This window comes from Anopheles stephensi, chromosome 3 (genome assembly GCF_013141755.1).
Source record: "Anopheles stephensi strain Indian chromosome 3, UCI_ANSTEP_V1.0, whole genome shotgun sequence".
NCBI lineage: Eukaryota > Metazoa > Arthropoda > Insecta > Diptera > Culicidae > Anopheles > Anopheles stephensi.
The window spans coordinates 47,705,553-47,719,510 of record NC_050203.1 but is presented as its reverse complement, the minus strand read 5'-3'; the positions used below and the strand labels follow the sequence as shown (position 1 = coordinate 47,719,510).

At 41.0% G+C, this 13,958-nt stretch overlaps 1 protein-coding gene across 8 annotated transcripts in view; it reads left to right on the top strand.

Annotated features, from left to right (window-relative positions):
- The window catches only part of LOC118509854 (protein split ends), a 73,464-nt gene that overhangs the window by 34,223 nt on the left and 25,283 nt on the right, over positions 1-13,958 (top strand). Inside the window, exon 4 of one of the 8 annotated variants that reach the window (XM_036051056.1) lies at positions 4,370-4,426. The exons of the other annotated variants lie outside the window; for them this stretch is intronic. Coding sequence (XP_035906949.1) covers positions 4,378-4,426 — 49 coding nt within the window. The 5' untranslated portion in view covers positions 4,370-4,377. The remainder of the gene's footprint in view (positions 1-4,369; positions 4,427-13,958) is intronic. 8 annotated transcript variants of the gene reach the window in all.

The window sequence follows — 13,958 nt, the reverse complement described above, 5'->3', positions numbered from 1 at the left end:
AAAGACAATTATTTCTGGTTTATAAAAAAATAGAGGTTGTAAAATATAAGAGAATTGCGAAACTGAGTAGCATAACCGATGACATTTTTTAAAGAATTCAAGACGGTATTATAAAATGAAATCGTCCAGATCTCTTGCTATTCTCAGCTAGCAGTATGTCGATTTATGGCGGACGATAAAAAAAATCTATTCGATTGTTTTATTTACGAATGAATTAGGACTTCAACATAAAAAGTTTAGTCTCAGGAAGAAACATTGGATCAAGTAGGAAATTATTTCAATCGTCACAGGACATTACTTATCCGAACAGATATATACCTGGATTGCGAAAGTTTAAAGGATGATTTGGATATTGCACGTTTGCCCTTAAACAAACAAAACGTGTGCAAATGTTATTTATATTAACCGTAGTTGGCGTTTGCGTTTCTCTGTACTGCATCTTCTTTTGGCACTTCGATGTAGACAATTGGTTGCTTGTTTGCCCGAATATTTAATCGTTTTTCCTTGGTCGTCTATCTGGCAAGAAGACATCGACCCACTTTCTCTCACATGAACCCACTGCCTGAAATTTCAAGTTAAATTCATATATTTGTTATATCTAATCTAAAATGTCTTTAGATTAAAATTAGTTAGTTAATTGAATAAGATTATTACGAAATTATGTATTTCCGTTATTTTATATCAAAAATTTCTTCTTTGGCACTACAACCTCAAAAGGCTTCTAGTTCCTAGACTTTATTTTAATCGTAGCTGGATAGTAAGTCATGCTTTCGGCGAGCCAATCCGGAAAACGAGTGCACACATTTCAGTCAACTACCATCTTGAATCGTATATTGCTGTTTTGGAGTTGGCAATAACGGGCTGGGTTTGAAATTTCATCTGTGTCAAACGAACGAAAATACATTTGGAGCGAGAATTGGTTTACGCACTCTTTATCACGGACGCGAACAGGATATTCACTCAGGTGTCCTGCGTTTTATCAAAGTTAATACGAGTGAAGTGTAAGGAATAAATGTTTCTGAAGACGTTTGCGATTCTAATTCAGTAAAGTGATTAATCAAAACCATTTTAAATGCAGCTTGTATAAGTTTAATTGATAAAATTATATCGTTACTGCAACGGTTAAATCCTGCTGTTGGAAACATTGTTGCTTCTAATTTATTTTGTCATGGTCAAAGATATTCCCCAAAATGTTTGGTTCCCTACTTGTTTTGGCAACAAATTTTCGGTTAACATAATTTCTTTCCCTGTATTCTATGAATGGTTGTTTTTCCCTTTTCTATTTGTGCGTTGTAGGGATTCCTACAGCGCGGGAGTCGTGTTTCCGCTCGAAGAAGTTTCCGGATGTCACAGCCGTGTGTGTGTTTTTTGAGTTAGCTCCTTTAAGAAAGTCACCCAAAACGCTTTGTCTTAAAAGCCTGCATATTCTTTACGAGACTCAGAAAACTAGACAGTAACAGATTGCGTGTGTACGCTTGAAGAAAACTGGCCAACCATTAGCCTGAGAAGAAGCCGTCATGTGCAGACCTTTAAAGCGATTATTTGTCTGTAAACTTTTCAATGCTGGTCAAACTGCTGTTCAAAAGATTACTGTCGGAAGAGGTTAAATAAATGATTTTCTGATGAACTCATGCAGTCGTTTCAGCAACAAATAAGTAGTATTGCTAATTGTGGCATGAGTTGTGGAATTTTTCATCCACAACACTTTGCGATAAATGGTAAAGAATAATCGAAACAACGTGTCATCGCTCACGAAATCAACGAGTGCAGTCTTGCGCAGCCATATGAATGCGTTCGTGATTGTGTTTTTTGTTTGGCTGCAGTATGCGGATGTCCTTTGTTAGCTAGCAGGCAATACGAAAAGAGATTATCGTTAGCCAACCTGCATTGGTGTGGCTTCTTTTATAGTTTCTTCACGATGGCCAACATGAATTAAACTTGTCGTTCCTTGATTAAATGTATCGTAAACGTTGTACTTATTATGTTTATATATTTATATTATTAGTCCTTAGCTTAAACACTTATGTGAATGTCGTGTATGGATGTTCCATGAAGTACCAGATTCGTCGTAGAGATTTTTCCCCAGCTTGTTGTATAGTATGTTGACCAGCACTCTGGCGCGAATCTCAATACCTAAGCAACACTTGAACTAACATGGATGAAGTTGAGGAAGAAATGAAATGTGGGATCAATATTTTGTGCAACACTATAAATTAGCAGATCCGTTGGTGGTATCGCGATTATTTTGTACTAAGATTCATCTTCCAACTAGCGCAAGGTTTTTGTGCATTTGCTACATCTCTCCTGAAACCCTTGATACCTTTTTCCACAAGGTATTCCAGTGTTTGAATTGACTTGTAGAAGATGATCGATGAAATGTAGAATTTCGAAAAAAAAGATAGACAATCACAACCAGATTTACAGCTACTGGTAATTTATGTCAAGGACTGACTCTCCAGCTACGGGTATAATCAAATTGGGGGAAGCCAGAAATGAGACCTGGGAAAGTCAAAGTGTTAAAAAAAGAAGCAGGTTGTTAAGTTCAATCGAGGAATCCACATATGCACAGAGCACATTAACTGCTCTACATGATGTGATTGTGTCCTTCCGAAAAAAATAAATGAAATATTGATATATGACCACCTTTAACCGATATCATCGGACAGTTATGATCTCGTAAAGCAGTTGTAATGTTTGATAAACAATTTTATTTTCTATTTTAGGTGCTATATCTATATGGGACCAATCACAGAGCTGTCTGTATTTTGTTTCTCTTGTAATTTCGTGTTTCTGCGTGACAAATGTTTCGTAATACTGCAGAAGCTTTAAAACGAATTAAACTTCTGGGTTGATCGCCATATCCAAAACATATGATGATGTTTTAGACATTCCTTAAAAATCGTAACACTATTTACGGAACTCTCCACAGTTTTCACTTCGTCAGCTAATCGATTCACCTGTCAAGATAAAAATATTCCGAACGAGTTATGAGCTCATTCTGTCCAATAAATGAGCAATTCAAACTAAATATAGATCTGCTATCCGCCAGATATGGGCTCGCCCTGATGATAAGTTTATTAGCTGTTGTTGCTTCTTAGGTATCAACTCTGCGCTCTGACAAAGTAAAGTGAGGATTGTTTATCTTCCATTAATGATCATTATTGCTAAAGTGGAAAAAAAGGCGTGTTTGGGTTACATAATTTTTGGTTAAGTTATAGAAATCAATTTTAGACATTTTTTTGTAGAACTGTAGATTATCGTACATCTGACGCATGATAAAATGGCATTTTTACTGACTTTGAATGAATAGCAAAGCATATCAAAGAGACTAGAGGAGAACGTGTGACGTGCCACTATTCAAGAATCACGTTGTTGTCAAGCACCGAGCTCGAGATGACCCCTAAAACATGCTTTGGTGTCTTGTTTCCGCAACTGTTCGATTCGTAGTCACTTTCCTGATAACGACTCCGATTATGGGGTTTCGAAGAGAAGGTTGGTGGTGGTGATGGTAGTGACAATGGCGGTGTCCCCGTTGCTTTTGCCGGGTATGTAGTTAACACAAAGCAATCGTCCACAATCAGCGAACCTCAGCGAGACGTGCGAATACACACTCATACGGTGTTTATCATTTCTATGCTCGCGATCGCGACATCACAAACACGTGCTCCCTTCTCTTCGCGATGGGGCTGATGGCTACCCACGTCGCAACGTGTAATTCAGTTCCTGCAGAGTAAGTATTGCTGGAATGAAGTTGTATTTCTTATGTGACTTGCATCCGAGCAATATTTAGCGTGTTTGAGCAACACCACCACCACGCGCGCGATAAGAGCGGTTTGTGGGACCGTAAATTTGGGTCGCAATGTGATGTAATAATGGCTGCGAAGTTGGGTGTTACTCGTTGCTGATATTTATTTTTTGTAATGTAGTACACAACAGGTTGTACAGTTCTAAGAAATTTTGAAGCCATCTACTCTACTCGTTGACCGTGTTCATGGTAAACGGGAGAATTTCGATTAAATGTAATTATAGAATTTCTTCAAGATGCAGTACGCGTTTATCAATTTTTTGAAAAATATTCCTGGACCTTAAAAAACTAAATATCCTTAAATTACACCTTTGGTTTGGCAGGAAAAATCAGCGCTTCAAAAACACTTTAGTGTCGAAATAAGGATTAAACATGTATAACAATGCATGTGACATGATCATTATTATAATGGGGCTTTATTACTCCATAATACGCTTAATGGTTTATATTTCATTTAATGTTGAGTAAAAAGAAAATTAAAAAAATAAACATTAGAACTAGATAAACTTGAGCTTTGCGTTCGCCATTTGTACTAATATGCTGTGTTTCTTCTTTTCGTTGCAGGTATATTTATGTTTCTCAACTATTTTGTAATTGCGTGTCGTTCAAAGTTTATAAGAGGTAATGTTTCACTAAATTGAGCAAAGCTAATGGATAATGTGACACATTGAACATGTAACTTCTTTAGTCCACTGTACTATGGCGTTGTTGTTTGGTTCAGTAAAATAATTTCATAATTTTCTGACACTGCATTTGTAATGTGTAAATATTATTCCTATCTGTACTAACCTGATCTTCAAAAACACATATTAATTACTTAATGCATAAATGAATCGCAAATGTTTAAGTACATTCTAATGTCCGATGGATTGAAATACTTTTTGAATCTCTTGTTTGAAATCGAAAATTTGTTTGGTTTCACAACGTTTCACTCGTTAAATGACTGACCTGCATTGTCATTCAAGCACGTTCTTGGTCACGTATGGGGTTGGTTGACCTTTCGGTTGAATGTGCCTGCAAGTTACGGTCACGATCTTTGGCCAATGGTCGCAAAAATTGCCTCATATTGACGCGCGCCATACCCGCACAGTAGCTTCAGAAAAACTTTGCCCAAAGTACTTCTAATGGCTGTGGCTATAATACACTGGTTAGATACATTCGTTAGAATAGCAAATTTAGCAGAAAAAAGCAGAGTGTTGTTGGCTATGATCACTTTTGACATTTAACAAGCTGTATGCTGAACGTCCGCCGATAACAACAAGGAAAGGTTGTGCTGGATAGTTGACGGACATGTGGCTGCATGAATCTTCACGTGTGGCTGCAGGAGTTTGTCGTAGCAGCTTTATGACTATAGCTTGCAGTCCAAACATGCGCTACAGTGCCACCATAGCAAGAACGGTGTGCAACAATGAGAAGATCAAATGTCGTCGAGGCGAGGCAACTTCGTGAGATTTACTCCTACGAAGGCTTGAACCATCTTAGGTGTTGATCTTGGTACGATGTTCGGTAGCGGGTACATTTAGGTAGGTTACAGTTGATTGTTCCTAAAGGCGCACCGAAAAGGTCACTAGACTAGTTTAGTGGGTTGCCGTCAATACTGATGTTAGAGAGCGTGACAGCTAAAAGCTAATAGAGGAACAAGTTTGTATCAACCCTTGCCTATACCGGTCTTACGTTTAATTGAAAGCCAAGCTCACGACTTAAAATTCTTACGAGAAAAACGTTAGACGAGCGCTATTTTACACATGATGTAATAGTCAATTACATTTGACCAATATTAGATTATTTGTTAATATAGAGACAATTGTATTAAGTATCATTTGTCTGATCTTTATTATGAATTTATGTTTCTCAAGAAAGGCTAAAGATTTAAGCTAGGAAAAATCTTTTTTTCTTCAATATCTCGTTTGTGTTTTTAAGATTAAAACGCTTGTTATAACGAGGATTGGCGTGGTGGAATATTCAAACATGTTTTCGATACCATAGGCCATGTATTGAATTGAGAGTTCAGAGTGCTCGAAGTGTTTATATTAAAACCAAAATTTTATGTTCATATGTATTTTTATTTCGGTCTTTTTTTCTACCTAGGCTTAATGTTCCGATGAGGTGGGGTACGATAGTGGCGCCGGTCTTCACATGGCAGAGAGGCCCCGTTCAGATCCCATCTAGATAACCTCCCTAGTCACAATACTAGCTACGGTTAAAATCAAGTCAAGGAAAGCCAGGATTGACAGACAGATGCCTTTCAAGATTGTAGTGCCAAAGAAGAAGAAGAAGGGTCATGGCTGTCATTTTTGGCGTACTTCACTTAATGAAATGAGCCGGAAAATTGGTCCTGGCTATGGAGGAACGGTCCGGATTACATTCGAAAACCGATTTATTCGCGTAAAGATCGTCGCCAGATCGTCGTGAAGTAGTCAGCCCTACGTACGGGGAGGCGGCCTGGATGGGATTTGAACACCGGTCTTGCCGTGTGAAACCATCGGACCGGACAAGAATAAAACATTGATATTTGATTAAACATAATAGCATGTGTAAATCCCCTTTGCGATATGCCATTGCGAAACATCTGATTCAAATAAGTCGTTCTTTTGTTATTGCTAACGACATCAATAACCGTTGCATCATGTTTTATTACTGCAATTTGCTTCAGATGAAACATCTAGTGACTTAACCTAGAGAACCCTGAATGATCATATACGATCTGTGAAGTTGTCTGACAACAAACTTAAAGAATTCGTTCTTTCTTCGCTGGTTAGTGCCGGGATATAAAAGCGAAGCAAACTGCTCAATGATCCTGTGGTGTGTAGGGGTCAGATGAAGTAATTTCCATTGGAAAGCAATTTCCATAACAGCAATAAATCCTTGTGTTGTTAAGAAATTGTAGGGTTCTAAGGCCGCTATACTTTCACGCTTAGCGTCGGGGTAAACTGTCTGGCCTGTCGATTTGCACTGCAATAAAAGATTACGTTCACGCTCTAGTACTGCCTGAGGGAGAGCCGCGCGCATCGTATTGGTAAAGATTTATGGGATTTAAATTATGCTCACACATAAACACACAGCCCTTTGAAGTGCATCAATATGCATCCCTCCTCAGACGGAAAGAAGAACAGGAAGAAGAAGTAACGCATTGTGCAAAACACAGATGCATTTTACCGGGCCGCTTCCCTGAGGTGTTCAGTTTTTGCGCCTAGATATTCACTTGGTTGTAGAATGCGGGTTTATGTGTTCGTTTTATTACGTTCCTTTCAACGGCTGAACGGTTGTTGCAAATGTTATTTTTATGGTCGTTCCGAACAGTTTCTTCGGTCGCGGGGATACTTCGTCCCACCGTTATTCAGTAACACCAGCACCACCGTGTTCAGATGGATCGGAAAACGCGAGCAAGGAACCCAGCAGCTCGCCTCCGTGTAGAGTTCTACGGAAAGCAACGGGGTCTACGCGGTGGTCGTTTTCTTCTTGTTGAAACCTTCTGTGTGTGTATATATGCATTAATGGGTCATAAAACAGACGCCAGGCAGCCTCGGGCTGTGCAGTATCGATGCTTGTGGATCATCTGGCAACCGATCGGAAACCGATGTGGGGTTGTGTGGTTAATATATTTTTTCGCTCCTTGCTGGTTCTTCTTCTGGTGAAGTCATTTAAAAATCACATTTAGCTGCACATGGCCGTTGGAACGAATGCGTTTGTGCTGCACGCTGCTGAGCTGCAAATGCACATGTAGAAATCGGTCGTAAAACCGGGGAACGCTGTCATTGGATTGCGAACGGGACATATGTGTGCTTCGTTTGCAATGCAGATTTTCTGACTACAGCTGATGATGATGCATCATTATACAAAATCATCATCTCAATTTCCGTACCGAATACGTTCTCGTATGTTTCAGTCATTGGTGGTGGAGGACATGATGTTTGAGACTTCAAGCGTCCTTTCAATACCTTTTTTTAAGTTGTTCAGCTACCAAGCACTGGCCAATGAATAGCATTGAGATGAGATCTTTTTGAATTAAAACAAACGCGACCGTTCTACCCCATCGAGAGAACATTCTAGCGACTGTCAATCAGTCAATCAGCGTTCCATCTGTTTCGCTTTAGTCCTCTCTCCATGTGCCAGAGGTTCTTTGTCCGGTTGGTATGTGTGTTTGTGTTTTTCTTTAAAAAATCAATTAAATAAAAGAGTTACTGGTTCGCGTTCCCAAAGGAAGACAAAATACGACGTTTGCCGCTTTCGCAAACTACGATTCTGACGGAGGCGGGGTGGGCTCTATATGTTTCGCCAACGCGTGTCTGCGAGTCGCGTGTTTTGTTGCCCAATTCTCCCGATCGCGCGTAGTGCAAATGCATCCACGGGAAGGACGCGTGATTTAACACGAGACGCCGTTTTCGCGTGTCCCCAACCAAAAGTAATGCGGCACCGGCACAATGTGTGGTGCCGCCTGCTGCTCTCCCTCTACATCTATGCATGGTGTGCATATGCTTCACTCTGTGTACGTGAGCATGTGTTGTTTGTGGTGGATTAGTCGTAGTTGTTTCGGCAGGGGTGTGGAAAGCTGCTATACGAAAAGTGCAGTAGTAGTCGTTGGTATGTGCAATGGAGTACGTTTGTCTGCAACCTGCAACATGAACGTCGTCGTATGCACTGCTGTGTCCTCGGCTTCGTTAAAGTTCATCTAGCTTTTCACCTCCACGTTTGTGGTGCTGTGGCAGTAAAGTTAGCATGTTAAAGGGAGACCACCGTTCGAGGAGAAGAAGTATGGTTTACCGATTCAAAATATGCAGTTGATAAAATCGCTTGACTGCTAATAGGGACCTTGTTGCAGTATGCGTCAAGCGATGTTCTACCGGTAGGTAAAGTTAGTTTGAGTAGTGGGAATCTTTTTTATTTGTTTGTGCTTTTTAACATATCAGCATACAACTTCTTAAGGTTCAAAAGATGCATTGTATTTCAATTATTTGTTTATTCTCGACTTTTTAAACTCCGATCTTAATTTATATCTGTCCATTTTACATTAAATTTTTAATTGGTATACGATGTACCAGAGCTTCTAACACTTCAAACAATTAAAAAGGGACCATTTTACCAACAGCTGTTGAAAAGGTTCTCCAGAAGTTTGTTTTGCTAATAAATGCTACAGCTGCTGTGGCTGGCGATCATAGTGGTGATGCACTCGGTGCGGAGCATGTATTGTTACTTCAGCGTTGATTTTATTGGTGTTGGGTGCAGCATGTCATTAAAGATCATTCACTTAAGAGTATTCTCAAACGATCGTTACTCTCTGTATATCCTCGTCTCTCGGCGACTCTTTCCACTTCATTCTGCACCCATCACTCACCAACCCCCATTCGCGTGCTTGGCACGCATCACCGTCACAACAAAACGGTACCGTCACCGCTCACCACTGTAGCGACGATAGGTTAGTTAAAGGTCTCCTTCGCCAGCTTTTTCTCACATGGCTGACTTTAAGTCATCCTACACTACTTATTATGATGCAGGCTCGAGCCTGCAACCAACACAATGCATGTCATCGTCCACACACACATAAATTGCTTAGTGTGGGGGGTCGCCTAGTATACAGCTCACACAGGCAGTAGTCATAGTTAGGGGCGACGATAGGTGGTAGCACACGACGACGTTAAAGGCCTTGGACAACTTTCGAGTGCATTGAACTTTGTGCGAATAGCAGGAGGCTAGCGCAGGTCTCCGCTATGCAACGGCGGCCCACAGTGCCACAATAGTCGTCTGGCTGGGCACACAGGTTACAACATGCGGTGCTCCATTCGATCGATCCTCCACTCTAAGCTGACCACGCGCGGTGTGTTGTCGCATTTTGTTGACAGACTTTAGGATGGATGGTATCAAATCGCATAGGTGAGTAGGGGGTCTGTAGGAAAGAAAAGGAGATGCAATGGGGGTGGTGGTATATATCTAAACGTTACTCACCGCCACCTAAAGCCTTAAGCTATTAGCCAGGGTCTACCTCTTTGCAAGAGGACGTGTAGCGCACCCCAGCTGTCCAATAGCACATTTTCGTGTGAGGACTGTTGAATGCTCTGCGATCGGTTGTAACCATGGAGAGCCATACTCTCATACACAGCAGCGCATATGCGCCCCATTGATGTGGCTTACCTTGGCACTGCACGGTGAATGGATTTTACGGTGTTTGACGACGACGTCCATGGACCTACCCCATACTCTGTGTGTGACACAAACTTCTGCTTTATAGATAATGATTTTTCACACGACGTCTTTGGACGCGTCTGTTGGTGTTGTGTACAATCTATTGTGGTTTAGTTTGTGTAGAGCAGTCAAGGACGGGACAAAAATAACGAATCTTGTTTCAAGCGTTCCACTAGCAGCACTAAAAATGAAATTAGCTCAATTAAGACTCTACAGTTAGGTAAGGTTATTTTTTTGCTCCAATGAATCCATAAATTACAAATTTGTGTTCGAGGGTTTCCATTGAATCCTGATAAACTAACCCGATATTAAAACGTGATCAAGATTTGAGCGAACAAAAACTAAGATATTTGTTTTAAAAACATTTAACGTTGGATGCATGAGCGTATTAGTTTGACAAGTGTCATAGTAAAATTTATTTTAATAACAGAATATACAGTCTTCATGGCGGTCTGGTGGCCGAAGCGACATCGGAGCTGGTTTTCAGGCGGGTAGGCCCGGGGTTCAAACCCCAGCCGGATCGTTCCCCCGTAGTTAGGACTGACTATCCAAATACGTGGCATCTTAAAGTCTAGTTAGTCTGAAATATGAGGCATGACCTAACAGGTCGTTAGACCAAGAAAGAAGATACAGTCATCGTAAAAATATGTCTGGTTTTGCATCTAACGCCTATGATGCCTTTCGTAATGATGGTGTTTTTATTGAATGAGTTGAAGCTCTTCTTCCTTTATAAGCGTTTATTGATGCCATTACTAAGGACGAGATGTCATTCTTTATTTAATAACCATTTATTAACTGCAAAAAAACCCAAAGCCTACATAGCAGAATCAGCACTTTGATGGGTTCCTGCTAGCAATGCTCTACCAGCACGAATATTTACGTCCCGGGAAAAATGTTTCCTCTGCATGTGTATGTGTGTGGGTGTGGAAATTTCAAACTTTCTACACACAACAACAATATTTCTCACCGACGTTCTTAATGTTATTTTATGCTTCTCTCACAACTCTCAGATATGCTCTCCCATGTTGACCGTACTGTAATGTCACTGTGTGGATAATGCTCTACCACCAGCTCTCGGTAGAGATTCCAAAAAGGATGCTGCCTGCTACCGCTGGTGAGCATTTTGGCTCTCTGTATTTATGTGTGTGTGTATGCATGCGCAATTTTGGAGGCATTACCCTCAGGCAATACACCAAAAAAGTGGAACTCTTCTGCAGAGCGAGTGCTGGAGGATTAGTTTGTGCTGTACGACGTAACTCCGATCGTTCGCTCTCTCAGGATTTCGTCTATGTAATAGATCGTTGCCTGCAGGCAAGAGTGTGTATGTGGGCGAATGTTTTGTAACTTTGGTTCCACGGCTCTTCCCCAACTTGTTCTGCTATGTACAAAACGATGAACGACTGCTACAGGAGCTTTTACTCTGGTAACCCCCCCGTGCTGTATATTCTCTTTGTGGCCATCGTTTCGTTGTTCCCGGCTTCAAACACAACTTGCTCTCGTACTCCTTGTGCCACAGGACCTGGCGTTTCAGGGTATGTGCAAGTGCCCATTAAAGCCCATGACAATAGTGCGTCGTAACTTTTCGGTTTGTGATTGAAACATTTCCAATGAAAATGCTGGCCAAAACGGAAAATGCAGTAGTGAAAGAGGTGCCCTGCAGGGTGTGGGTAATACAAGTCGAAAAAGTGCAACTCATGTTTTATCTATCCCTGCAGATTACATTGGGCGTCTACTGTTTCCGATTTTCAAATCGGATCATTACAATCATTATTATCATTACGATTCCGATTCAGTCGGTTATCTTTTGCCAATTATGTTACGGGCTAGTTTGATATGCCAGTTTGATCAATTAAATGGATTCTATAATATTCTGAACTAACAACTGTAAGGTAAAAAGTTGTATATTCTCAACACTTTTTTTTTTCGTTTATTTATAGAGGCTTTGGGTCTTTGAGACTTCATTCGCCTCTTATATTCTCAACACTGTATTACGTTTGCTGCTATAGGATGTATAACATACACCACGAATCAAGCTTTTTTTGTATTAAATTAAGTAAATTCTTGCCCACCGGGGCTCACCGGCTTTGGGTCGTATTGCTGACGGATTCGGTCGGTTGTGTTCTGATGTCGTTGCGAAGGTGGGGTCTGCCCCATAAAATAGGATTTAATGGATGCGGGCAAAGCTCCCTTAAGGTTCTTAACGACCATTCCCCCGGGTTGGTGGTGGTGGTACTTCCCATGATGGTTTCCGTAATCCCGTAGTATTTGGGTTTGCCAAAGGATCAATAAGAGGACGTTTGATTCGCTTTTCGTACCTAGCTATATTCCTGTATATCTAAGTGTAGCTGTGTGTTGTTCCGGCAATTAGACAATGTTACAGACATTTCTTTATCTCGTAAAACGAACCACATTGTTAGATAGCGTAATATTATTGGATTGTTGTTTGTTAGAATATGTTTATTTCAGCTTAGGTTCTTCCGGATCTATCTCCTCTTATGCGATATAACAAATGAGATGTAGAGAATTCGCAGACCCTTACTGAACGTGAAAAGAACCTCAAGAGATTATTCTTGTAAGACTTATTGCATATTGCGGAAAGAATGCTAATATAAGCTTTGGCACGTTCGTTGGAAAACTTCGGTATTAAAGTTACGAATTTACTCATCTGGAGGTAACATTTTCAAAATATATGAACTTCGAATCAAGTTTAACGCACTTTTAACAATATTTAGCACACGAATATTGTTTTAACACAGTCTATTCGAATTCACTGGAACATTTTGTTCTTCTGTGAGGTAACATGATGTTTACTCCTGGATTGGCTGACGTCATATTATCACATTTCTTCCGCTAGTTCCGTGTGGACAAGTTCCTTCACTTATCTACCCCACATTCGAGGGGGGTGGGATATATGGTACGGTAGTGTGCACTGCAGATGGGAAGAAAAGTGTGGTTCCAGTAGATAGGATGCTGCTCATTACTGCTATAACCAGCAGCAGCAGCAGCGAGGAGCCGATGGGAAAAAGCGTCAGACTTATCCAGGTTTTGTTGATGGCGAAAAGAGGTTGTTGCAACTGCGCAGGACCACTGACCCCGAGCTCCAGTCGTATACACGGAACCACCTACACTGGCACACACACACACACTGACAGCAGCGCCAGTAAGGGATATGCGAGTTCTAAATATACGAAACGGAGCGCGTGCTCTGGGTTACAATTATCTCTTATCAGCTGTGCCCAGTGCACCGTCCCTTAAACGGCGAGAGGTAGCTTTTCTCCCACACTACCGACGACGTTGGCGTTGTGTGGCGCGCTCTACACACCACTACAGCGATACGGTATTATTAGGGCGGTTGCGACAGTACTGGGAGAGGCAGACTTGGGCGGATTATGAAAACATTGGTTTTGTGTATACGTCCGAAAAATGCTTTAGTGCGCCATTCAGAGGACTCGGTGTACATGGCGAGAAGGAGGCAATAGTGGAGGAGCTGTAGGATTTTACTTCGATGGAGCAATAAAGCTCTCCCGCAGGGTAATGAAAGGGCTTTGGGCAGTGACACAGTCGCACATGCGCAGAGTGCTGTTCTAGAGAGATTTTAGGGGCTCACGAATAGTTCGGTGGAGCACTGCTGCTTTTTTTCCAAGGAAATGTTTGCTATTTGGGTACTTCTGGTATCGATATGTGAATTCATCTAACGTACGAACCCCGAATGGCTGTTGTGTTTATATATGATGAAACGGTTAAATTGATGTATTGTTTAGTTTGAGGACAATAATGTTGCAGAACAACTGTTCACTGTACTGTATTTTGAAATTTTATTAGAGATCTATGTCATTCTCATAGGCCTCCTTGAAAGTAGCGTGTTTGTTACACACGCTTAGATATTATGATGGTTAAGGTTCCGGTGGGGAAATTGAGACGAGATCTTGGCGCACGTAGACGAAATTTATAGAATACTTCTCTCCCCTGGTCTGAA